General features: G+C 37.0%; 7 protein-coding genes and 1 non-coding gene across 8 annotated transcripts; 6 read left to right on the top strand and 2 right to left on the bottom strand.

The window, feature by feature from the left end:
• The first annotated feature begins 8 nt into the window (after positions 1-8).
• LOC8263312 (ruvB-like protein 1) lies at positions 9-4,812 on the top strand. Its single transcript, XM_002523801.3, has 12 exons — positions 9-234; positions 939-1,127; positions 1,283-1,414; positions 1,519-1,668; positions 1,887-2,042; positions 2,582-2,716; positions 3,007-3,072; positions 3,151-3,257; positions 3,742-3,841; positions 3,953-4,044; positions 4,134-4,203; positions 4,331-4,812. Exons 1-12 carry the CDS (start codon positions 145-147, stop codon positions 4,418-4,420), a joined length of 1,377 nt encoding a protein of 458 aa, XP_002523847.1. The 5' UTR covers positions 9-144; the 3' UTR covers positions 4,421-4,812.
• Positions 4,813-5,498: 686 nt separating this feature from the next.
• On the top strand, positions 5,499-9,023 carry LOC8263313 (dynein regulatory complex subunit 3). Its single transcript, XM_002523802.4, has 10 exons — positions 5,499-5,752; positions 5,841-5,912; positions 6,019-6,111; positions 6,210-6,291; positions 6,399-6,455; positions 7,248-7,312; positions 7,398-7,493; positions 7,694-7,780; positions 7,861-7,941; positions 8,036-9,023. Exons 1-10 carry the CDS (start codon positions 5,654-5,656, stop codon positions 8,759-8,761), a joined length of 1,458 nt encoding a protein of 485 aa, XP_002523848.2. The 5' UTR covers positions 5,499-5,653; the 3' UTR covers positions 8,762-9,023.
• Positions 9,024-9,429: 406 nt separating this feature from the next.
• On the bottom strand, positions 9,430-10,926 carry LOC8263314 (putative GDP-L-fucose synthase 2). The gene is made up of 2 exons (XM_002523803.4): positions 10,673-10,926; positions 9,430-10,570 (listed from the first exon to the last, which is right to left on the bottom strand). The coding sequence occupies exons 1-2, from the start codon at positions 10,680-10,682 to the stop codon at positions 9,615-9,617; spliced, it is 966 nt and encodes a 321-aa protein (XP_002523849.1). The 5' UTR covers positions 10,683-10,926; the 3' UTR covers positions 9,430-9,614.
• A 1,081-nt stretch (positions 10,927-12,007) lies between these two features.
• On the top strand, positions 12,008-14,104 carry LOC8263315 (F-box protein At2g27310). Its single transcript, XM_002523804.4, has one exon. It carries the CDS (start codon positions 12,433-12,435, stop codon positions 13,426-13,428), a length of 996 nt encoding a protein of 331 aa, XP_002523850.2. The 5' UTR covers positions 12,008-12,432; the 3' UTR covers positions 13,429-14,104.
• A 934-nt stretch (positions 14,105-15,038) lies between these two features.
• On the top strand, positions 15,039-16,792 carry LOC8263316 (F-box protein At2g27310). Its single transcript, XM_002523805.4, has one exon. It carries the CDS (start codon positions 15,552-15,554, stop codon positions 16,566-16,568), a length of 1,017 nt encoding a protein of 338 aa, XP_002523851.1. The 5' UTR covers positions 15,039-15,551; the 3' UTR covers positions 16,569-16,792.
• A 1,084-nt stretch (positions 16,793-17,876) lies between these two features.
• LOC8263317 (photosystem I subunit O) lies at positions 17,877-19,054 on the top strand. Its single transcript, XM_002523806.4, has 4 exons — positions 17,877-18,065; positions 18,143-18,215; positions 18,304-18,483; positions 18,797-19,054. The coding sequence occupies exons 1-4, from the start codon at positions 17,978-17,980 to the stop codon at positions 18,885-18,887; spliced, it is 432 nt and encodes a 143-aa protein (XP_002523852.2). The 5' UTR covers positions 17,877-17,977; the 3' UTR covers positions 18,888-19,054.
• On the bottom strand, positions 18,685-18,756 carry TRNAQ-CUG. Its single transcript has one exon. It is a non-coding gene; the product is annotated as a tRNA-Gln (tRNA).
• A 2,073-nt stretch (positions 19,055-21,127) lies between the features above and the next one.
• LOC8263346 (uncharacterized protein At5g41620) lies at positions 21,128-25,014 on the top strand. The gene is made up of 3 exons (XM_002523807.4): positions 21,128-22,810; positions 22,922-23,035; positions 23,445-25,014. Exons 1-3 carry the CDS (start codon positions 22,409-22,411, stop codon positions 24,738-24,740), a joined length of 1,812 nt encoding a protein of 603 aa, XP_002523853.2. The 5' UTR covers positions 21,128-22,408; the 3' UTR covers positions 24,741-25,014.
• The last annotated feature ends 103 nt before the right edge of the window (positions 25,015-25,117 follow it).

The following is a 25,117-nucleotide window of genomic DNA, read 5'->3' as shown; positions in this document are numbered from 1 at the left end:
TTTTTATTTAAAGAAAGGGTTTTAAATGGAGTCACAAAAGCACTGCGTGTTCCCTCTGCAACCCCAACAGTCACTAAACCCTAAACACAAGCACCTGGAGTTTGCTCAAACTTAAACCCTCAAAGGTTGGTAGAAAAGAGAACGATGGAGAAGATGAAGATAGAAGAGGTACAATCAACTGCCAAAAAGCAGAGAGTCGCCACTCACACTCATATCAAAGGCCTTGGCCTTGAGGTATCCATCTTTTCTTTCTCTTTTTTATTAGGGTTTAGGGTTTAGGGTTCTCAACCCTTTTTTATTTCTCTCCTTTTACAAATTCAATAAGGCATTGTAGTGCCTTTGGACAAGCATAGGAAAATCTTGGCATGATACTGAAAGTTTAAATAAAATACTTAAAAAGTCGTTGTTTGTACTGTTGTAAATGTCCCTCTCTCTCATGTTTTCTAAGAGAAGAAGAAGAAGAACCGGCTTCTAATGAGTGAATATCAGTAGTTTCACTGTCTGGTGGTTAATGTGATTCTCTTTGTTGAGTTTGGCTTCTCTTTTCTTGGGTTGAAGATTGAAAGCCTCTTTCTTTCATTCCTCAAAAAGAGATGACCTTAGCCTCTGGATTTAGTTGTGTTCTCTCCTTCAGAGACTCAATGATTATCTCTTGAATAACCAGAATTTAGTGCAAACAATTAATTGAAGGAACACTTTTGGTACTTCAAACCTGTATAAAAGAAAACTGGCACGCTGTAAATGCTAGATTTTATAGATTTAAGCATAGATAGAATGAATATCGGATGGTGCTTGAGTCTGCTGAAAGTTGGAACCCAGATGGGTAATTGATGTGCTAGATCTAAGTGTATTGAGTTATGGAATTTGTTGTTTCTTGGATTCAGTTCTGTTTGATAGACAATAATTCTGTGGGTCATTCTGCTTTTGTTCCTTTCCAGCCCAATGGAAAAGCAATACCGTTATCTGCTGGCTTTGTGGGTCAGATAGAGGCAAGAGAAGCAGCTGGTCTTGTAGTTGATATGATAAGGCAAAAGAAGATGGCTGGTCGTGCTCTTTTACTGGCCGGGCCTCCTGGTACTGGGAAGACAGCTTTGGCCCTCGGAATATCCCAGGAACTTGGAAGCAAGGTACTACTCACATTCTTGTTTCTTTCACTATCTTTTGAGACTCTTTTGTTTCTGATAGTCTGCTATATGCAATTCAGATATTTTCAGTTCTTATTTTCAATATTTGGTGATCTTCCAGGTACATAATATACTTCTTTTTCCTTGTTTATTTGCAGGTTCCATTCTGTCCAATGGTTGGTTCAGAAGTATACTCATCAGAAGTGAAGAAAACTGAAGTTTTAATGGAAAACTTTCGAAGGGCAATTGGTCTTCGTATCAAGGAAAATAAAGAGGTCTATGAAGGAGAGGCAAGTTACATTTTCTATGTTCCTAGCCAAGAGTGATCATCATTATTTTTCATCTAACAAACTTCTTAGCTGGTCCAATTCATGATGTTTTGCTATTGTGTCAGGTCACTGAGCTTTCACCAGAAGAAACTGAAAGTATTACAGGTGGCTATGGTAAAAGCATTAGTCATGTAATTATTGGACTAAAAACTGTCAAAGGAACCAAGCAACTAAAGTTGGACCCAACTATTTATGATGCCTTAATCAAGGAGAAGGTAGTGTATTTTAGTGTTTTGTTTTGGAATGCTCAAATCATTATGTTTCTTAGATTATGTGTACTTGAAGCTATTAGTGAGCTTTATTTTTAGTCATGAAGTTGTGCAGGTGATCTTTTGTTTAATTTACTCTTTCTTCTCTTGGACTCTTCATTCTACAAGTTTCATTCTTTTTCCTAATTTAATCTCTTGAAATACCTTTATGACACAATTTGCAGGTAGCTGTTGGAGATGTTATATACATCGAAGCGAATAGTGGAGCTGTCAAAAGGGTGGGTAGAAGTGATGCTTTTGCTACAGAATTTGATCTTGAAGCAGAAGAATATGTCCCACTTCCTAAGGGAGAGGTTCACAAAAAGAAAGAGATAGTTCAGGTACTTTTATGAACTGTGGATCCTTTGTGCCTCTTTAATAGCATTCATTCAGGATATGGTATTACTTTGACAATTGCTTCTGATGCTATTTTGCTCTGTGTTTTGAAAAAGTGAATTTCTTTTTCCCATCATAGTCACAATCGTGGTAGTATTTCTTCTTCAAATTGACCACTAGTTGGTTTTGCTGGCACTGAGATGCTCCACTATCATTTTGTAAAGCGTGTGACTTGATAGGAAGTTAAGCTGGCATTTGCATTTTATTATTTCATGACTCATGAAAAATTATGTTCATAAATGATTCCTGTCAAACATGTCCAGAACTGCTTTTTTTATTAAAGCAGTTTGAGATTTACAATCCAACAATTAAAAGCACCTGGGCACTTGATGCCGTTTAAATTGGCTAAACTTGTGTATTTTATAACTTTTTAACTTTTTCCGGTTTGCAAGTCATTGCCCCCCATTTGTGGGTTTAGCCTCTAACCTGAGGTTTTAGAGGAATCATACAGGATTGCTCTGACCTTCTAATTTCTGATCATCAGGATGTAACACTACATGACCTAGATGCTGCAAATGCAAGACCTCAAGGTGGGCAAGATATTTTGTCATTAATGGGTCAAATGATGAAGCCCAGAAAAACAGAAATTACTGACAAGCTGCGACAGGAAATTAATAAGGTGCAACTCTTTTGCCACTGAATTAATCATTGAACTTAATTTATGAATCTCTATATAACTTAATTGGCTAAATATTTACAAGAAGTACCTGTAAAATTTTTTGATTTTGAAAGCAATTCATTTTTATCTCATTTTTCATTTTATTTGTTCAGTAATTAATAAGCCCATTATATTTGGCTTGTCATGATCTTATTCATTTGCATAGAGGCAAGCTCTACTGCTTTCCCAATATTTTGCTTCTGAACTTTTAACTATAAAAGGTGTCACTGAAAAAGTTCTCCTGATGGCAGGTTGTTAATCGATATATAGATGAAGGCGTTGCAGAACTTGTCCCTGGTGTTCTATTCATTGATGAGGTTCATTTTTCCGCTAAGCCATTTCCATGTCATTTTATTGCCATATTTGTTTTATGATTTCTAAATCACAATTTGCAGGTACATATGCTGGACATGGAGTGCTTTTCATATTTGAATCGTGCTTTGGAGAGCTCATTGTCTCCAATAGTAATATTTGCTACAAATAGGGGAATATGTAATGTAAGGTATGAAGAAAGGCCATGCATGCTATGATGATTTGGTTATGCACATGTTGGAAACTCTGGTGGTGAGACCAAACTTGTTCACATTGAATCTTAGTGACCCATGAACATTCCTGATGAATAAGATCCATTGAACTTTTTAGTTGTTCTAAATTCAGAAACCAGAAAGTGACTGCACATTAAATTGTCTGAGATGCATAATAGGTTTTATCTTGTAATTTTTATTTTTAATCACTAGAATGGTCATCTGCATTTTGTTTCACCCTCTTGGTAGTACTTTGTCTCTCTATTTCTCTTATGAGCATTGAATGTTATAGATACTATCTGGAATTTAAGGAATCAAGATTTGGAATGATCTAGTTCTGTTATGTTGAATACTATCTTTTGGTAACCTTTGTCACATTACATGTTGAATGGTCAATTTATTATGCATCTCTCTGCTATGTATATGTCTTTATTTGTAACATGGATATTTTGCTGGATGTAGAGGGACGGTTATGAACAGTCCTCATGGCATTCCAGTTGACTTGTTGGACCGGTTGGTGATCATACGAACACAAATATATGGTCCTGCTGAAATGATACAGGTTCTGTCCTACTTCTAACATGTTTGCATTGTCTACTGAACTTGTTCACAATTAATTCCTGAGCAATTGATTGAACGCCACCAAATGATGCGACTCTTGTTGTTTGTTCAGATTTTAGCAATTCGTGCACAGGTAGAGGAACTGATTGTAGATGAAGAAAGTTTGGCATTTCTTGGAGAGATGGGCCAACGCTCATCCTTGAGGTTTGGATAAAAAAAATTATGTTGTGCATACGAGTTCCATTTACTGTCTTAAGAATCTTCGGAATTTCATTCTCCCTTTTCTGCCGCAGGCATGCAGTTCAGCTGTTATCACCTGCCAGCATTGTGGCAAAAATGAATGGCCGAGACAACATTTGCAAGGTAAGTTTTGTGTCAATAAAATGAGTAGCTCTTTTTTGTCGAGTGATTACACCATTAAAAAGTGCTTGTTGTCCCACTTGTATAAACATTTTGTATGTTGTGTGTGGTGCTGGGGTAATGTGTACAGGCGGATCTTGAGGAAGTGAGTGCATTGTATTTGGATGCCAAGTCTTCAGCAAAAGTTCTTCAAGAACAGCAGGAAAAGTATATTTCATGATAGCATTATACCTGAATGTTTGAGGAGTAGCAAATCTGTGCTTTGACCGAGATGCTTTGCCGCATAGAGCATGCTGAAATTGGTAGGGTTTTGGTGTACTAATCGGGTTGATGAAGGCAGAGATGAGTTGAACTGTAAGCAGATGCAGGAAGAGATGGATGATGGGTGAATGATAAAGAATTCCATGTGCCTTTGAATCCAGCCTAGTTTTTAGGATTAGAAAGCTCGTTCCAGTGAATGTAATGGTGTGGATAAAATGTAAGTTGAAGAAACTGAAATAGATTTGTCTAAGGAATCTCTTTAATTATTCCAGGTCGAAGATTATATACAATTTTTGTATTTATGGATGGGCATATGGTCCCTTTTAGATTATGAAGTAAGCATTAATTAAAGTTGGAGAAACAAAAGAAGAATATAAGACAGCAATGGCCATGTGTCAGAAAGATGTTATAAAAAGGCATTTGGGCACAATAGTAATTTTTAATTTCATAATTTTGTTGATACTCTAATTTAGCATACAAACTATTAGATTTGTTCAATCTGAAGCATTGAATGCCAATGTTTCTTGTTACAAGTATGGAATTTATACAACAAATTAAATTAAATTTCAATAATCTTTATTTTTCAAATAAATTTTTGTCAAAATGTAAGAATAAGCTCTTGAATTTTCAGCCTCTAAATTTTAAAATAGTTTAATTACATTTTTAGATTTTAAAAGATATAACCATTATATTTTTAAAGCTAACTCCGTTTATTTGAATATTTTAAATTTTTTAACCGATAATAATAGTATTTATTTCTTTATTAAAGTAAAAAAAATTATCATTTTAAAATTTTCACTCATTAAAAGACACTACTAATACTTTTTATATGTAAAAAATTAAATTGAAAAGAATTAAAATGTCAAAATTAATTAAATTTCTTATTAATAAAATAGTCAGAGCCAATTTAAGGATGTAATATTTTATTTTCTAAAATTTAAAAATTTAATTATTATTCTCGTAATTAAGAATTTTACATTTATCTCTTTCTTTTTCTTGAGTATTAACAAATCCATGAATTTTTGCAAAAAACTCTCCCCTTAAATCCTCCAAACATTGCCTTCGTATAGACCGGTCCTCCCCAAGAAGCAAAGGAAACAAAAAGAACAAGATTAAGGCTTTAACGAAGGTGACTCTTTTAAAACACCAAAGCTCTTCAGGGAAGTTGTTGCTTTCGGCGGAGGCATAAAACATGGGTAAGTTAAGCATGGAACAGATTTTGAAGGATAAACAGAGCGGCGACCCTAACTCCATTTCTTCTTTATCCCTCACTCAGAAAGCTCTCTCTGAGGTACCACACTGTTCCTTCTCCTTTTTCCTTTTCTTTCTTTGTAAATGCAACACTGGTACTAATTCATCTAAGATGGGATGTGATGTAGGTATCATGTTTGACCCAATTCACCAACTTGGAGAGACTGGACCTCGCCTTCAACAGTCTCACTTCACTTGAGGTTTGTTCAATACTTCTTCTCTTTTTAATATTTTTATTTATACCACATCTATATTTAGTATTGATTGATTCTATTTCCAAAACAACAATTATCTTTTCTTTCTTAGGGATTATGTTCATGTATAAATTTGAAGTGGTTATCGGTTGTCCAAAACAAATTGCTAAACTTGAAAGGAATCGAAGCTCTCTATAAGCTTACTGTAAGTTCCACTCTTATCTTTTTTTTTTTTTCTTTTTCTTTTCTGTTCATCAACCTTCCAAACCAAAAACCTATGTTTTCTCTTTGCTTGTGAATTAGGTGTTAAATGCTGGAAAAAATAAGCTTAAATCAATGGATGAAGTTAGGTCTCTTGTCAGTTTACGTGCTTTGATTTTGAATGGTGAGCTTTCTATTGCTGTGCTACTTAATTTATCCTTCTCTTTCAAAGGCTCATGGTATTTTTTATCATGAACTTGTATAATAAATTACATTTTCTCTTGTACGCAGATAATGATATTGTTTCCATTTGCAAGCTGGATCAACTCAAAGAATTGAACACTCTTGGTATTACTTGGTTAACATTCTTACATACTTTTCATCTATTAATCTCATTTTGTTAATTTCTTATGAGTTCTTAGTGTATGTTTCATGTCTATCAAAATCTATATCTTTTAGTTTATGAACTGAGGAGGAGACCATCCTTCTGGATAGGAGGAAATTCTGGTTGATATTCCCCCTGAATTAAATTTTGTTCAAGTATCCACTGATTTTTTCCTTGTAATTCTCTTCTTGAAACCACATGGCACGTGAGCATTGGAGCCTCTGAATTGTTATTAAGCAGCCCCATTCTACATTCTCATCGTATTTTAGATGCATGGTGGTGGGATCCATTGTACAGTTGCTCTGATGTCAAATAGGCAGACCCCTTGGAACCCTTTAAGGATGACTACTTACAACTGAATCGTCACTTTAACTCTGCCAATAATGTCCTTTATGTAAAACATTTATCTTTATTCTCTACAGTTTACTCTTCCTACTGTTTTTCCTACTTCAACTGTCTTGATGATTCTCTAAGCAACTCTTAGGCAATTACAAGTTGATGTCTTTGATCTGTCCATTCTCTGTAAAGGACTATGCATAACTTCACTTATTGTGGCTATATATTTTATTTCTGCACTGATAGAAAGCAAGGATGTTTTTTGTAGGATCATCCAACCTAAATTTTCAGCCTTTTCATATGATGTTTTAATACATAAGCTGAATAGATATTTTGCTGATTGGAGTCTGGAACTGGATCTATTAGCATTTTATCTCCAGAAATTAACTATGCTCTTTTGTTTTGCAATTCTCTTGTAGTCCTTTCTAGAAATCCAATCCGCGAAATTGGTGAATCACTAGTCAAGGTTAAATCTCTCACAAAGGTAAGCAGTTTGCTGGATAATTTTGTCTTCTGCTGCAACATGTACTTACTGCCACCAAGGCTTTTATAACCCATATATTGTGCAGCTTTCTCTCTCATATTGCCAACTCCAGACCATTGGCTCATCTCTTAAGTCCTGCATCGAGTTGAAAGAGCTCCGACTTGCTCATAATGATATTAAGGTAGGTGTTCTACTGATCAGTGTTTTCTTCATTGGAATTCTGTTACGTAAGACTGGATGTTAGGAGTTATTTAATCATTTTCACCATTAATTATTTCATGTCTGTTTTCTTGGTTCCTTCTTTTTTTCCTTTCTATTTTTCTCTCATCCAAATTTTATTTTGCTTGTATAATTGAATTGTTCTCTCTCTGGATTGCTCAGAGTCTCCCAGTTGAGTTGTCTTATAATAAGAATCTCCAGAACTTGGACTTGGGAAATAATGTGATTACAAGATGGTCAGATGTGAAGGTAAGGAATTTGGAAATCTTTCCTTTTCTTTACTATTTTTGATCTGAAACTGCAAATATTGAGGCATAATGGAATTGCAGGTGCTGAGTTCCATAGTTGATCTGAAAAATCTCAATCTACAAGGAAACCCCATCTCTGAAATAGATAAATTATCCAAGAAGGCAATGCTGCTTTTTCCTGTTTCTTTATTTTTCATTTTTGGTTTCTGTCTAGCTTTTGGCTGTTGAGTAATTGTTTGAAATGTTGTTCTTGCAGATTCTAAAATTATTGCCAAACTTGCATATCTTCAATGCTAGACCATTAGATAAAGGCACCAAGAAGGGAGGCAGTGGCAGAATTGATGATTTTTCACTTATTCCTGTTAATGAGCTTGCAGTCCCTAGGGAAAAGCAAAAGAATTCTTTGAGAAAAATAGGTCATGATTATGCAACTGATGCTAAAACAGAGAAGGACCTGAAGAAGAAAAACAAAAAAGTGGAGGACAAACTCTCAGAAAAGGAAGACGTACCAGTCTATGAAGGGGGTGAAGTTATGGTTGAAAAAAAACTAAAGAGGAAACTATCACTGGAGCAAGATGATAGTAATGATCTTGGTATTGAGGATGGGAAGCAGAAAAGGAAGAAAGCAAACGAGGAATTCTCAAAGAAAGATGTTCAAGTCGATAAAGATGATTATGATGCAGTCAAAAGGAAATCCAAGAGTAAAAAATCAAAGGAGGAACAAGATGAGCTTGATGTAATTGATGATGGGGATACACCATTTGCTGACCTTTTTGCTGTTAATACTGCGGACAGCCTGAAAGTTAGTGGCGAAAAGAAAATGCTAGATAAAGGGGGTAAAGACATAAATTTGATGGGCGGCGTAGTCACTGTCTCGGGAAAGAAAAAGAAAACTAAAAACCGTGGAGCGGGTTCTATAGTCCAGTTGCCCGCTGTGATTGAAGTTGGAATGGGTGGACCATCAACATGGGGCGATGAGTAACGCCAGCCATAAGGCTCCTACTGCTTCACCTGTTACAATCTTATTTCAAATGCCTTAACAGATGCGCACAAAAAGTCTATCAAGATGATCTGACGTTAGAATGTTGAACCATCTGTGGTGTGCTTTATTTTCAACTCATTTTTCAAACCATTGGAATTTATTTATTTATTTTTTGAGATTGTATGACTTGCATCCTTAAAGATTTCAGATAGCTTATTTATAGTAACCATTTGATGATGGACTAAAAGTTCATTTGATATTATTTGTTGGATGGAGTAGGTTTATGATGGCTCTTCGTCTGTTGACCCTTTTATTATTCTATTGATTGTTCCTTCCGAAATTGGCTGCTGAAATTGCCAAGCCAACTTGGGTAAATTCCACTAAGTGGAACTTTCAGATTCTGAAGAACCTCAGTTATGAAATGACATCTGCATATGATTAAATTTACCTGGCATCAATATGGTTGAGTTTGTTTACATCTTGGAGCACTTACGAGTAAAGTTTTCTCACTTTGGAGGCACCAGTCTTTCTCGTCTCTTCTTCAATTTAAAGAATTATGTAATTGGCAATAGCACACTGCTGTAGCTATTTTGCTGGATCATTTTCTTGCCAACACATAGGATCAAGCATTTATGCTGTATGCACAAAAGAAAGCAAAGAATTTGCCATTTAAATAAACACAAAAGCATATAATTTCTGGTAAACTTGGATGATTCGTCTCATCTTACAATCCCATATAAGCATTACAGAATGAATGTCATAAATTATTATTGCAAGGCAATATCTGAAATAGCTGCAAAAGTAAGAAATTGCCAACATCTGGAATAAAAACACATACAATCACCTCCTAGCATCATTGCTTGATGACATTCTCCAAGTACCACTTGTAAGTATCAACAAGACCGTCCTTGAGAGAAACCTTAGGACTCCAACCTAACCCCAAAAGCTTGGAGCTATCCATGAGCTTTCTAGGAGTACCATCAGGCTTCGAACTATCCCAAACAAGCTGACCTTGAAAACCCACAACCTCCCTCATTTGTTCAGCTAATTCCTTAATCGTGACCTCCTTTCCACTCCCAACATTGACGTGCTCAATCCCACTGTACCTCTCCATCAAAAACACAACAGCATCAGCTAAATCATCAACATGTAGAAACTCCCTCAACGGACTTCCAGTTCCCCAGACGACGACCTCTTTGGCCCCATTGGCTTTGGCTTCATGAAACCTCCTCATCAAAGCAGGAAGAACATGAGAATTCTCAGGATGGAAGTTATCATTTGGACCATATAAATTGGTGGGCATTCCAGAAATGGCATCCCAATTGTACTGAATTCTATAAGCTTGACACATTTTAATACCAGCAATCTTGGCAACAGCATACCATTCGTTAGTGGGCTCTAAAGGACCAGTGAGCAAAGCATTTTCAGGAATAGGTTGAGGGGCTAGCTTAGGGTAGATACAAGAAGAACCGAGAAAGAGTAATTTTTTAACGCCATGCCGATAAGAGGAGTCGATTACATTAGTTTGGATCTGGAGATTGACGGCAATGAAATCAGCTGGATAAGTGTTGTTCGCGTGTATACCCCCAACTTTGGCAGCTGCCAAGATTACAAATTTGGGCTTTTCAACAGCAAAGAATGAGTCGACGTCGGATTGGCGAGTGAGGTCGAGCTCGGAATGGGTGCGGAGAACAAGGTTGGTGAAGCCAAGAGAGTGGAGTTTGCGGACGATGGCTGAACCGACAAGACCGCGGTGGCCCGCTACGAAGATCTTGGAAGATTTGTCCGAAAGGAAAGACGATGATGGATCTACATATACAGAGATCAGTAATTAGAAGTTACAAGCAGTGAGATGCGAAAGCAGATAGGAGCGGCAATAAAGAAAATGGAAGTGAAAGATAGAGAGAGTACCGTCGGCCATTAGAATCTCCGGGTTAAGCAGGCGCACAGCACAGCAGAGCAGGCTCTGAAACTGAAGCAGCTAACGGCAGCAGTTCATAAACGTTGGGGAAGTGGTATACAAATGACTGTAGAGGTACGCAGGCTTGGGGTTTAAAATGACCGAATGAAATGAACAGATGGGGAGCGAGGCTTTGAGGTGGGGAAGTGAGCCCATTTTTTTATTTTTGGGCTCATTTGATTATTTTGATGAGGAAACTTCTTTTATCGACACCGTATTATTTTATACATCTTCAAACATTAATAACTATTATAAGTTAACAAAAGCAGTAGGAAACTTCTTCTGTCAACTTCCACCATTAATAGACTTGCAAAGAAGAAAATCAAAAGCCATCAGTGTCGGTAACAAATACAGTTTTCCATGACAGGATAAGAAGGCACCCATATGGCGATTCCCCATTAGTAGTGAAATATTATAGTGCAGGAATGCAATGAAAAATCTAGGCATATTAAAGTTGAATGGTTGGATTATGTAAGGAACATAAATTGTCTAGTTTAACATTATACTGGCTAAAAGAGGAAGTCTTTTTAGTATTTGCTCACCTGGAAACGTAAATTATGTATTGGAGGATAGTTGCTTATGCACATATCATCAAATATCAACTAACTAATTTCCAATCATCCTTCAATGGATACATATTTTGATTAGTAAAAGAGAATTATATGCTTATGAAATGTTGTCATACACTTGAGACAATGGAAGCCCCCACCCCCGCTAATGTTGCTTTACATCACATGCAACCGCCACCCGTTTTCCTTTTTATAATAATAGAATTGGATTTGGATTTGGATTTGGGTAATTAACGTAAGAGTGTTTGATGGTTGTGAATCCTTAAAAGGTAGGAAAGAAAGATGAGCACTTTGCCACTCAAATTAACCAATAATTTGTCCTTTTGATTATGTCATCCTCGAACGTTCATCCAAGAGTTTCTTTCTTAATTCTTACTACTTCCTTATAACTTGCAAGTCTTACTCTCTAATACTCTATATTATTACTAATTTATTCATTATTCCTCCATAATCAACCACTTATGTTAATTCTATATGTTTTCTTACCACAACGGTTTTCATTTTGACTTTGCTAGACGGACAATTTGATGGTGATTTTACGCTAATAAGATTGCTTATTATATTCGTCTTTTCCATATGATGATTTTTCTTAGTGTATAAATATTTAAATTCTATTTTAATGATTTTTTTTTTTGTATTTTTGTCCACTCGAGAACGGAATTTTCCATGTTAACAGTAGAAAAGATTAGTATATTAGAAGCCAAAGCAAAAAAGGCACCGGTGAGCGGTTGCTTCATAAGTTAGTCCATTTTTCTTTCAATTGGTTGTTTCTTTCTTTCTTGGATATATTTATCCTCCACGTGGCAGGTAGTCAAGGTGGTGGCTTACAGAAGCTGCCACGTTGCCCAGCAGCACGAGAAACGGAAGGAGGTAGCTCCGGCCACCGGGATTACAGGTAACTTTATAGTTTTAAAAAGTAAAAGTGTCTTACTTTTCTTTTCTTCTGAAAATGTGTATAAGAAACCGGCTTTTGCATCTTCAGTTTCACGATAAACACACACCCATTTCTCCTTTCTTTATCCCTACACAACTCCCACCCATAGACACAAATCCATTTCTTCTTCCATTACTCTCTTAAATATAACTCTCCAGAAAAAAAAAAAAAAGAAAAAACCTTCAAATATAATCATCATCGTCATTTAATGGCTCTTGCTACACCCCCATCATCCTTAACTATCCATCAACATGAAGTTGGAACCATCTCCGCCGTCTATCATGACATCTTTCGGACTCACATCCTCACCCGCCTCGACGGCCCTGCCTTGGCTTCTCTCTCCTGCACTTCCTCCGAGTTGTACACCCTCTGCACTGAAGATAAACTCTGGCAAAATATTTGCAAGTCTATTTGGCCATCCATTAATACCCCACTTATCAGGAGTGTTATTTCTACCTTCCCTTCTGGTCACCGCTCATTTTTCTCTAATTCATATCCTCTGCTCCATCACCACCGCCACAGCTTCACCAATCTTGCGCCAGCAACCGAGGAATTGATCTCAGCTGTTGATGTTTACTACAAAAGCGTTGCTGTCTTTTCTGAGGTTGAGACCACCGAGACTGTGACCGGGTGTTTCTCGTGCTCTCCATTCAGGGTGGACATACTTCACTCAGAGGAATTTGTGCCTACATGGGTACAGCATGTGGGTGAAAAAGACTCGTGGCTTAAGCAACTTGAAGAGAATGTAACTCTAAGCTGGATCTTGATCGACCCGAAACAAAAAAGGGCCATGAACCTGTCGAGTAAGAGGGCAGTTTCAGTGCAGAGGCACTGGCTAACAGGGGAAGTGCTTGTCAAATTTGCTACCATCCTGGCAGGGATTAAGGGGTCGGAGAAGGAGTACGTGGAGTGTGAGATGGTGGTGACGTGCGGGGGGAAGGAAGGAGAGGAGGTTCGTGTGAGGGATGTGAGCATGAGGATGGATGATATGGAGGGAAGGTCATTGACAGGGAAAGATAGTCTGGTTATTTTGAACGGAGCAATGGAAAGAGGAGAGAGGAGGAAAGGGGAAGATGGGAAAGAGAGGTATAAGGATTTTTTAGGGAGGAAAAGAGAGATGATAAAGAGGAAACAGAATCAGAGAAGAGGGAGTGTTCTGGATTGGATTTGCAATGCTACTGGAGTAACTTATTTTATGGCATAGATAGGAACAAATGTTTGATCAATTTGTTTATTCATAAATTATATAAAATACTCATATTTGCATGTAGAAAGAATTTGTGGGGCTGCTGGCTGGTACGATGATGATCCGATTTTCTTTTATTAATTTGTTATAAAAGGATTTCAATAAAACAGAAAACTCCCTTATGTACTTATTGCCCCAGGCAGGCAGGTATTTCAAGGATAGACACTTTGATCTCTAGTATTTGATAATGAAATTCTGTATTTCAGTGAATGATAACTCGACAAGCAATTCTGTACTCCTTCTCCGACCCCTTAATCCCTGCCAGGATGGTAGCAAACTTGACAAGCTCTTCTCCTCTCACAACTTCTTGAAAGCTGGGTTAGAATCAGAATCTTTGCTAGAAAAGTCAGCCACCTCATAAAAGTGGGCCTTCTGTGTTTGGGCTGAAAAAGAAAAGCAGAAATCGAAATGGGTTATTGCTTTCGGAGATGAGGCTTTGACAGGTTAGTGTTATTTCAGCAACAAATATTTACTAACCAAAACTCATACATAGAGAAAGGAATTCCATTTGCTGTGTTGTAGTAGTTTTGGTTTCATGCTCATCTGTTCGTCTTCTTCTTCTTTCATGTGACCAAAGAATTTGGTTTCTTTGTGCATGTCAATTTGCTTTAGTGGTATTCGTTGGGTTCTGCCACGTTTTAAGTCCCATCAGGTTAGCAGCACTGGCCGGCTAACGTATAGCTTTAGTCACTGCTGCCTTGTTCTGATCTGTGTTGAATCCTTAGAATAAGAGAATAACAATAATAATAATAATCTTAAAAATCCTGTCTTTTTCGGAGCGATCAATATTCAAGATTTATATCAGAAAGAAACAAGAAAACTTTCTTGAATTGAACTTATCATGTTCTTGGATGGTTATAGAATGAGTCCCTGCTCAATGGATAGTCTTAATATGTGCAGTAACAGTCGGTATTAATCCTTCCTTATGCCCAAAAGCTATGTGAATAGATGTGGGAGCAGGCAGTCTTAGTTAGCAGTCGCACTACAACCTTGACTTGGCTTAAAGCTACGAACGTGCTTTCCTTTATTCAAATAAAAATGACAGTTTCTGTCCTAAAACAAATGTTAATTTTAGTCAAAGTCTGCTTTTCAAACAATCTAATCTTATCTTTCAATTTTATCATATGATCATGATGGCGAAGATGAATCTTTTCTCTTGCTTTTCCAAAGCTTGGATAATTAACTAAAAATAATATTTTATTATTCACTGAGCTGGCAGCTGATTCATTAACTAATCACAATAAGATCCATTAGTACGCACCGTTTATGAATGCAACTAATTGATATTTTAAGTTATTTTGCTTTTTCAAGTGGAGTCGCCCACAGGCATCATCAATTTCAGCTTGCCACAGTCAATTTATATTGGCAATAAAAAATGGAAGTCAATCTCGATGGAGTATTATAATTAATTATGAGATATATTGTTAATTACTACTTTAATATGGATGTCTAATTTGACCAATTACATTTATTGTGATGGCTAAGTTAGGGGAAAGAGCACCAAACTCTCGACTAGTTCTTCGATTTGATGTACAAATAAAGATATATATATTAAATATTAAATTTAAAAAAAAAATCTTTTAAATTTAGTTGAAAATTGAAGCAACGAACAATATAGAGTTAGCGGATGACATTCCGACGCAAAAGGGATGGAAGCATTGGACGCACCCTTCCATTTAAGATTTGAAGTTTCAATTGCGAAGAAGGAAGGGAGAAACACCAACACCGAACAAGCTAAACTGTTATTCATCTTCATTAACTAAATCCTTAACCTGATTTAATTAGGGTTGTGGGGAAAACAAAATTAAAAAGCGTAATAGTGGATGTAGAAGAAGTAATAAGAAAAAAGAAGATATTTCGTTTTGGTTTGAAAAGTTGATAAGAAGCCGCTCTTGACTCTTCTTCTAATAACATTCCATTTCTTTTTCTTTGTTTTTCTATTTCTCTGCCTGCCTCTACACATATATATATATATATATATATATATATCTCTATTCAAAGCATTCCCCTTCTTTTCATTCATCATCTCACCAGACCCTATATATATATATTTCCAAGAATCAAGGCAGCACTCATCATCAATGGTTCCACCATCATCAACTCTTCATCATCATGAAAATGGAACCATCTCCACCGTCCATCACGACATCCTCCAGACTCACATCCTCACCCGTCTCGACGGTCCTACCTTGGCTTCTCTCTCCTGCGCTTCCTCTGACTTCCACACCCTCTCCTCCCAAGACAAGCTCTGGCAAAATATCTGCTCATTCACCTGGCCATCCACTAACGATCCTCTCCTCTCCAGTGTCATCTCTTCGTTTCCATCCGGACACAGGTCGTTTTTCTCCGATTCTTTTCCTCTCCTTCGTCACCACCGCCCCACCTGCCGCACTCTTCCAACTCCGTTTCCATCAACGACAGAATTGATTTCAGCCGTCGATATTTACTACCGAAACGTACCTATCTTCTCTAAGGTCGAGAAGACTGAAACGGTCAGCAGATGGTTCTTGTGTTCTCCCTTCAGAATCGACTTACTCGAACCAAAAGAATTTGTTCCTACGTGGATACAAAAGGCGGGTGAAAAAGACTCCTGGCTTAAACAACTCGAAGAGGATGTCACATTAAGCTGGATTCTGATCGACCCAGAACAAAAAAGGGCCGTCAATATATCGAGCAAAAGGCCAGTTTCAGTGCAGAGGCACTGGTTGACAGGGGAAGTGCAGGCGAAGTTTGCTACAATCTTCGCCGGAGACAGAGGGAAGGGGTCGGAGACAGAGTATGTGGAGTGTGAAGTGGTGGTCACGTGCGGGGGGAAAGAAGGAGGGGAGGTTCGCGTGAGGGACGTGAGCATGGGGATGGAAGATATGGAGGGAAAGGCATTAACAGGGGAAGATAGTTTGGTTATATTGAAGGAGGCAACGGAGAGGGGAGAGAGGAGGAGAGGGGAAGATGGGAAAGAAAGATATAAGGAATTTTTGAAGAGGAAAAGGGAATGGAAAGAAAGGAAGGAAAGAAGAGAAAGTGTTCTGGATTGGGTTTGTATTGCTACTGGAGTTACTTCATTTTTGGCTTTCTGGTCCTTCATCCTGTTCAGATGAAAACAAATGATTTGGGTCCTTTCTGATCTGAGTTGTTTAATGTTTTTAAAAGTAGAATATCAATATATAGCATAGAAAGAGGGTTGGTTAATTATTACATTCGTCCTTTGATACATATTCATTGGGTTGAAACTTTGAGAGTATATATATATACGATGATGCTCTGTAAGTTTGAATAAAGGCATCCAGAGTTTCTACAATGTTATAGAAATGAAAATTTATTACTGAAGGTGTTCAAATTCGCTGCAAATATGTTGGATATTAGGTGGTAGAGATAGAATTAAGAATAAAGGAAAGGAAAGAGGATATTTTTCCTTGTTTCTTTTAAGAAGATTAAAGAGGTATAGTTGCTGAAAACGAGTTGATTAAAACATTTAAACTGAGCAAAGCAAGTTGGTACAAATTATCAAATTTTGTTCACTGCTAACTCAAATTGATAGTGATGATGAGAATGTCAACTCGGCATGTGAAGCAAAACAGAACAAAAACACAAAGGGTAATATGTTTGGGTTAGCAATAGCAACGTTTTCAATTTGGAGATGTTCAAATAATCAATCACTTTTTTCCCCATTCAATGTGCAAATAGGAGTCGGTATATAATCTTGTGGAAAAGTCAATGGCACTGGAAATAGAATAATTATAAGGTCACATATATTAATCAACTTATTAGTTTCCGGTGCCCACATGGCAATTAAGAATCAATCTAACAACTATACTTTAATTCTGTTTCCATTGTACCACTACACTAAATTAAAATACCCAATTAGCAATTATATAAATATTTAAATTCAAAAGTCTCTCTCTTTACGTATAAATAATGTTGTCAATAGTGATCCACTAAGAATAATACAAATACAGACTTGAAAGGAGTAACAAAGTTGGACCTAACATCCGTCCAAAAGAAAAAACATAATAACATGGTTTAAAACCGACACAGCTAAACTTGATCGGCCTCTTCTGTAGAAACTATCTACTTCCTACAGAAGACGACATCCTATAAGATTAAAGCTTGGGAAGGGACCGGCCACCGCCGCACAATCTCATAGCCAAAGAATCTGAATTTTAGCTCCAAGAATCAAGAGGAAATCCTTCAACTGCCCGGTTTACCAAATGCGAGGTTGAGAAATGGATTTCATGGAAGGCCCAGCATTAATTTGGGCCTAACAGGAATCAGGTCCATTTTCAACAGAACACTTATCTGTGGTCTGCTGAAGAAGCCGAGGTAGCAACCCCACTTTATCCATGCAACTCCGACGTGGCACAAAACTATTGATCGACAGCCCATCCATGCGATCTTCCTCCGCCCCAAAAATCTTACTCTCATACGAACAAAAACCTAAATCATCAGATCCACCACTGTACATATTCTTCTTTCTCAGATCATTCCACATTTTAAGTAAAAAGAAAACATGGCAGCAACATTTGCCACCTCATCGACTGTCATTGGCTTGTGCAGCAGCTCACTATCGTCACCCAAGAAAATCTGCCTTGGCTCAGGTAAGCTTGTCAAAGTTATTCTCATGAACTGAAGATATGATTTTCCACATACTAACTGATTTATTTATTTATTTCAGGGTTTGTGAAGTCACCAGTCCCAGCTAGAAATCCACTGAGGCAAACAGGTGCTAATGGAGGAAAGTTCGTGTGGTGAGTGTTTTTCAAATTAATTAATGGTGAATTGAATATTAAGATTCTTTGCTTGTCTGGATACTGTTTGCTGTTGTTTCTGTTTTAGCTTTGAGAGAAATTGGCTGCGGAAGGACTTGAACGTGATAGGGTTTGGGTTGATAGGATGGCTAGCACCATCGAGCATACCAGCCATCGATGGGAAGAGTTTGACTGGCCTCTTCTTCGAGAGTATTGGTTCGGAGCTTGCTCACTTCCCATCCCCTCCTGCTCTCACTTCTCAGTTTTGGTAAGTCCATTTTCATTACCCTTCGATGCAAAAGTATATATATTACTGAGCTGATACAGAAATCACAAATTAATCTTTATACCAATTGTCCTCCTGTGTTTTTTGGATTGTTTGTTAATACTAGAAAGCCAAGCCAACCCATCACCCAAACTGCTTAGAATGATTTTTTTTTTTTTTTTTTAAAAAAAAAAGGAAAGAAAAAGGTCCCACCGAGATTTGAACTCGGGTTACTGGATTCAGAGTCCAATGTCCTGACCACTAGACCATGGGACCATTGCGGAAACCTGGCTTATGTTTAATTATTTCTGAGCAGGTTATGGCTGATCACATGGCATTTGGGACTATTCCTATGCCTGACTTTCGGACAAATTGGCTTCAAGGGAAGGACTGAGGATTACTTTTAGATTGTAATGTAATCACTTAGTCTCCTCTGTTTGTATGATATTTTAAGTATGCCTTAAGTTTAACTTTCATCTCCTTGATTCGATTCCACTTGTTCCACACATAACAACTCTATTTCCCTTCCAATGATGTAAGATGTTCCAACTCTGTTATCTATTTATCTTCTACATCTAGGTATACACAGAAATAGGTCTATGTTTATGAGGTATAAATGAATAATCCACCATTATTTAGTTAGGAGGGAAGATGAAGATGAACAGCTGCAATAAATTAGTTTCAGGTTTGATATATGGGTAATCATTTGCATTATTAGGATTCGGATTGAAAGACAAATTTCAGCGAGATAAATATAGAATGCTTTAAACTATTTGTTTTGATTTGGTAGAGATTAGATTAATATGGGACACATATATTTTTGACAAAAAGACTCACTTTCGAGTCATTCCAAGGAACATGTGCAATGATTCCCTTGACGGCGTACTCAGATTGGAATTCTTAGCATAACTCATTCATTCCAAGTTGCGCTACTAAGTTACTTATTTAATTAAGCTAATCATCAACTAATTATACTATTCTAATTAACCTAACATGTTTGAATCATTATTAGTCTTAAAATCAAGTGCCAGTCTGGTGCGCTTAGTTTCACTTGCCATTCACACAGTCAAAAAACAACATAAATGTAGTTAAAACATTTTGATTATCTCATATATATATTTTTTTTAAACGTGTTGTGTCACCAATTTCTTTTGTTGTGATTTAAAGAAGAAAAAGGGTATTTCTTTTAAAAAGAAAAGTTATAGTAATACTTATTAGTTAAATATTCAATTTCATAAGAAATTTGATAGCACTGTCAATAGCCAATACAGGAAAAAAAAGAAAGAAAACATTCTTCCTTGTTGTTTTTTTGAGAAATGAGGAATAATAATATTAAACATTCTTCCTGTTGACTTGCGAAATTAGTGACAATTCTGCCAACTTCAATGTGGTGAGTGAACATGTTAAACGTTGCCCAGTATGCAGATTATAATACGGTAATGGTAAGGGTTAAAAAGGTCCTGCACTTGTTTATTATAATATACCATCAAAAAACAAAAGGGTCCTTCTAATTCTCCATGCAAATTGCAGTGCCTGATTAATTGATTTCATTCAAAAGAAAGAAGAAACTAAGAAGTTGCTAATTATGCTTCTCATGATTAATTCCTGAAACTAACCATTTCAGGTTGCCCCCCCGGCTGCGTCTTCTTCTTTTCTTTTTTAATTCACCAATAAAGCAAGTTTGTCTCTCTTTTTGTAAGATCAGCCCATCCTATTCTCAGACGCAGAGATGCGAAGAAAAAGAATGAGCTAATATTGTCAGGAATAGGAATTCTGTAACGAGTAACAAAAGGGTGCAATTGGGAGGAGCAAGAACGCTTCTCAAATCAATAAATATTGGTTACCCTATCCAGTCCCACAAAAAGACAGCAGCCTTGGAACCTCTCAAATCCAAAATGGCCCCTTCCCTTCGGCTCAGCACAGTTACAAAAATCAAGAAATCCAAGATCCCGAGGCCTAAACTTACTGCTAGTGTATTATAGGAGGGAGCAAATAAGAGTGTGGTCCATGATCTTGCTAAAAAGTTTAAGCAGTAATTACCCTAGCAAAGAGACAGCATGGGTGTGGGGGCCTCATTGCAACAGGATCCCTGTGTTTTCTTGTAAGATTTTCTTTACCCAGTTTGAGAGCCGTTAGTGGGTCTGCTCTCCAGTCTCCAGTCTTGGGTCTCCACCTCCAAAAAATTTCTCCTCTAATAAATAATAGCACAGAGTACTCTGTACTTACCTGTTTGAACTTTGAAGAGATACTGGTTGGTTGTCTCTTATTTTCTTTTTTCAAAAGAAAATCTTTTTGATCAGATGGATTGATTTTTGAGTGAGCCGTATGTACTGGCAACCTTACCATATAGCTATTAGATGATGACGCTCTTCTCGCAATTATTCATATCTACTTTTCTTTCTTTTCTCTTGTGTTTATGAATCAAATTCAATTTCCGCCAAACGTGACATGTTAAACCCCTGTTCTCCAATTCAATGACAGGGTTTCATGTCATGCCACTGTGCCTTCGCTTGCATGGTTTCTTTAAAATTAAAAATCTATTTACTCTCAAACTAAACCAAAATCATATTAATAGGTGTACAATCATAAATGTATTTAAAATGAGAAGTTCGTTCTTTTTTTTTTTTTTAAATCAAATTAGAGAGCCACCCATAGCAGCAATTTCCGTTAGTCATAATTATCGAAGTTAACCTCTGTCTTTGTCCCAGAATGTTGGATAAGTGAGTGTGAAAGTGAAATAAAAACCAGTATACGTTCATTTGGAATAATCTTGTTGATTTCAGAGACTGAAGAAGAGCATAAAACTGTAGAAAAAGAGAAAGAAAACTAGACCTTTGCATAAATGCTAACTTTCCAGTGCCATGAGGCTGCTGAATCTCTAATAATAATAATAATAATAATTAAAAAGAAAAATATAGAATGAAACAGGTAAGGTAGAAATAATAAAAATAAAAAAGTCAGAGAGTGTAATAATATGCAACGATATTATTTTATTATTTAAAATTAATAAATATATGTTAATTATAGACCGAAATCAATTTAAAATTTGAATAAATTTTTTTTTTAGAAAAATAAATAAAAAACTAGAAATAGAAATAACCATAGAGGGCATAGTCAAGATTCAGAGAGTCCATTAACACATGCACGTCTCTGATTGTATGCCTTGCTCTCACGTGTACGCCACGTCCTCTCCTCGTCTTTCTGATCGCCACAGACAGCCACAAGCCCACAGCTTACTCCAATTTCTCTATTATTGCTGCTAATAATAATTATAATAATAATGTGTTCTTTTTTCTTTCCCTCTTCACATCTCTGAAACAAAAGCCCACTTCCAAATCTTCTGTTTCTAGCTGTTCAAAGAAAAGAAAAGAAAAACTTCTGTTTCTTATTGACAGTTGCCCTTCACTTTCTTTCTTTCTAGGTTCTTGATTTCTTCTTTAAGACTGAATCTTTGATTGCCACTTCTTACTTTTTCTTTCTTTTCTTCTTTGAGGAATTCAAGGCAATAAGTTTGGACTTGCCAAAAAGAGTAAAGAGATAAAATGGGTCATCAATTATGGACCCTTTGAACTTTGCCACCCTTCTTACCCCCCCAAAGTCTCTCCTCCTTTGAATTCTTGCCATTCTTTGCTGTTTTTGAATTACTTGCAATTCTTGAATTTTGGGCCTCATTTTCTTTCCCTTTATTTATTTATTTTTTCACTCCATCAACTTACTTCATTTGTCTTCTAAAATCTTCCTTCCCAATGCCAAGAAAGACGAGCAAGCACTTAATCTCTCATTCAAGTTCCAAAACTCTTGCAAAATCTTTCATGTTTTGAGAATCTTGTTGGCGACTCCTAATTTGTAAGTTTTTAGGATATCGAAACAGGGTCATTGTCTCTTCTAGTAAAGAGCTCAGGTTTTGGCTAAATAGCAGGGTGCATATATGGAGTCAAAAAGCAGAGAGCATTGCAAGATCAGAAAGAGAGGGAATTCGTCTTCATCTTCATCATCAATAGTCCAAAGATACAGATTCAAGAGAGCAATTCTGGTAGGAAAGAGAGGTGGGTCTACTACTCCTGTCCCAACTTGGAAGACCAGCACAAAATCTCCAACTTTATCAATGCCAAATGCAGAATCCACCAAGTGTCCACCCTCCCAGAGTGGGGGCAAAACTAAAGAAGCTTCGGTTTCTGCAAGAAAACTGGCTGCCACTTTATGGGAAATCAACAAGATCCCTTCACCAAAGAATTTAGAACTTGCGGGAGATACTAAAGAGCTTAGAAGCGGAGAAAAAGTTGCAAGGTTTCCACATTTATCAGATCCATCTTATACTCCTATTTCAGAGGTGGATGGACCATTTGTTTTATGTTTGTATTAATATTTTTTCACTTTTTGACTTCCTACGTGTGTATACTTGTTTATCTTATTAAAGTTGTTTTTCCTGTATGTTGTGCAGAAGATGGATAGATCTAGAGGAAATGGTCACAGGAGAAGAGCATCACTTGTTACAAAGAAAGTTCACCTCAGTGATTATCACTTGGATTCTGTTGATAATGCTAGTTTCATGGAGGTATGTATATGTGACAACTATCGTTTTCTGGTCGTTTTCAAGTAATGTTATATGTTTGAAAATTTTATAGCATGATTAGGATAGCACAGGATCATGTCCCCTGGTCCATGTTTTAGTGGTGTTTTGAAATGTCTCTCAAAATGGCTCCACACCCAAATGTAGCTTTCAGCACCTTACTATTTCCATTATTTTTTGTAAATAAATGCATATTCCTGGATATTTCAATTAATTAGCTATGGTTGTCGTTAGACTAGAAAAACCTTCCAAGACAGTCAATTTCAAGAACTGGCCCAATAATATTTCGATAGCTCTCCACAATGTCCAAATATATGGTTTTTCTATGTAGTTTGTAACGTATGCTGGTCAAATTCTTTAAGTATTTGTCTGAGAGTAACTCACCAAAATGCAGATGGAAACTCATACTAAAGGCAAGAATCGTAGGGAATGCAATCTTGGAATCAGAACCCGTTTGAAGGATGTTAGCAATGGTTTAACAGCATCCAAGGAGCTTCTGAAAGTGCTGAATCGTATTTGGGGTCTTGATGAGCAGCATTCATCAACTATGGCCCTTGTCTCTGCACTTCGTGTTGAGCTTGATCGAGCCAGAGTCCAGGTTGATCGGGTGATCAAAGACCAGCAGTCAAACCGCAATGAGATTGAGTACCTTGTGAAACATTTTGAAGAAGAAAAGGCAGCTTGGAAAGGCAAAGAGCGGGATAGGATTCGCAATGCCATTGCGTGCGTTTCAGAAGAGCTTGAAGTAGAAAAGAAACTGAGAAGACAGACAGAGAGATTGAATAAGAAGCTTGGGTTGGAATTAGCTGATACAAAGGCATCTCTATCCCAAGCATTGAAAGAGCTTGAGAGTGAGAAGAGGGCAAAGGAGATATTGGAGCAAGTCTGTGATGAGTTAGCTAGAGGTATCGGACAAGATAGAGCTGAGGTTGAAGAATTGAAAAGAGAATCTGCAAAAGTTAAGGAGGAGGTGGAAAAAGAAAGGGAAATGCTTCAGCTAGCTGATGTCCTGCGTGAAGAGAGAGTTCAGATGAAGCTCTCTGAGGCTAGATATCATTTCGAAGAAAAAAATGCAGCAGTTGAGAGGCTGAGACATGAGCTTGAGGCCTACCTACAAGAAAAAGTAGTCAGTAAAGAAAATGGCGATGGCAATGGCTCTCCAAATTATGAAAGAATCAAAGAGCTCGAGGCTTATTTGAATAGAATACGAGATGATTCATGTCAAAGGATTGAGAGAGAAGAAAATGAAGAGGAAGTAGAAAATGGAGAAGTTCATGATGGAGATGATTCAGCTGATAGTGATCTTCACTCCATTGAATTAAACATGGACAATAACAGCAAGAGCTACAAATGGAGTTATGCTTGTGATGGCATTGCTTTAGATAATCCGAAGCGGATGTCAGTGGATAGAGATTTTAGGGGGAGGAAGTCTATCTCTGAGAATATTCAATGGGGAAGCATTTGTTTACAGAGGAGAAACTCTAACGGTATTGATGGTCCTGACAGTGCTTTCATCAGTAAAAAACAGGAGATTTCAAATGCTTTTGATAGGGAAAGATTATCCGAACTTGATTTGCATTCTCAGGATGAAGATGAAATCTCGTGCTACAGATCTGTCAAGAGCCTTAGAGACCATATTGTATCTGGTTCTAGAAGGCAACCAATACAGAACTTTGCCAGTCCAACGTGACAGTGGAAGCAAACCCTGCCATTTCAGGATACAGGCGCTACAGTTTCGAATAGTTCACCAGTACTGCGAGGTGATAGTTTAAAAGCCCAGAGTGACAGGAACAAAAGGAGAAAAGCGGACTGTGACGAGCTCATTTCATTTCCTGAGAAATGTTAAATTCCTCCCAGCAGGCAATTCAGTTGCATCACTCAAATATCAGAATGTAAATAGAATCATATAACACAAGCTGTATGGACATTACTTGTCAACCAGAAGTTTATCTTTTTTTGTGGTATATGTTCGAATTTTGTTAATGTGTACTTGTATTTGGTTTGATTTACAAAATTGCCGTCATGCTCACACACACATACACACACAAGACAGGAGAAAAAAGAAAA

This window comes from Ricinus communis, chromosome 8 (genome assembly GCF_019578655.1).
Source record: "Ricinus communis isolate WT05 ecotype wild-type chromosome 8, ASM1957865v1, whole genome shotgun sequence".
In the NCBI taxonomy this organism is placed as follows: Eukaryota; Viridiplantae; Streptophyta; class Magnoliopsida; order Malpighiales; family Euphorbiaceae; genus Ricinus; species Ricinus communis.
This window is presented reverse-complemented; position numbering and strand designations above follow the sequence as displayed.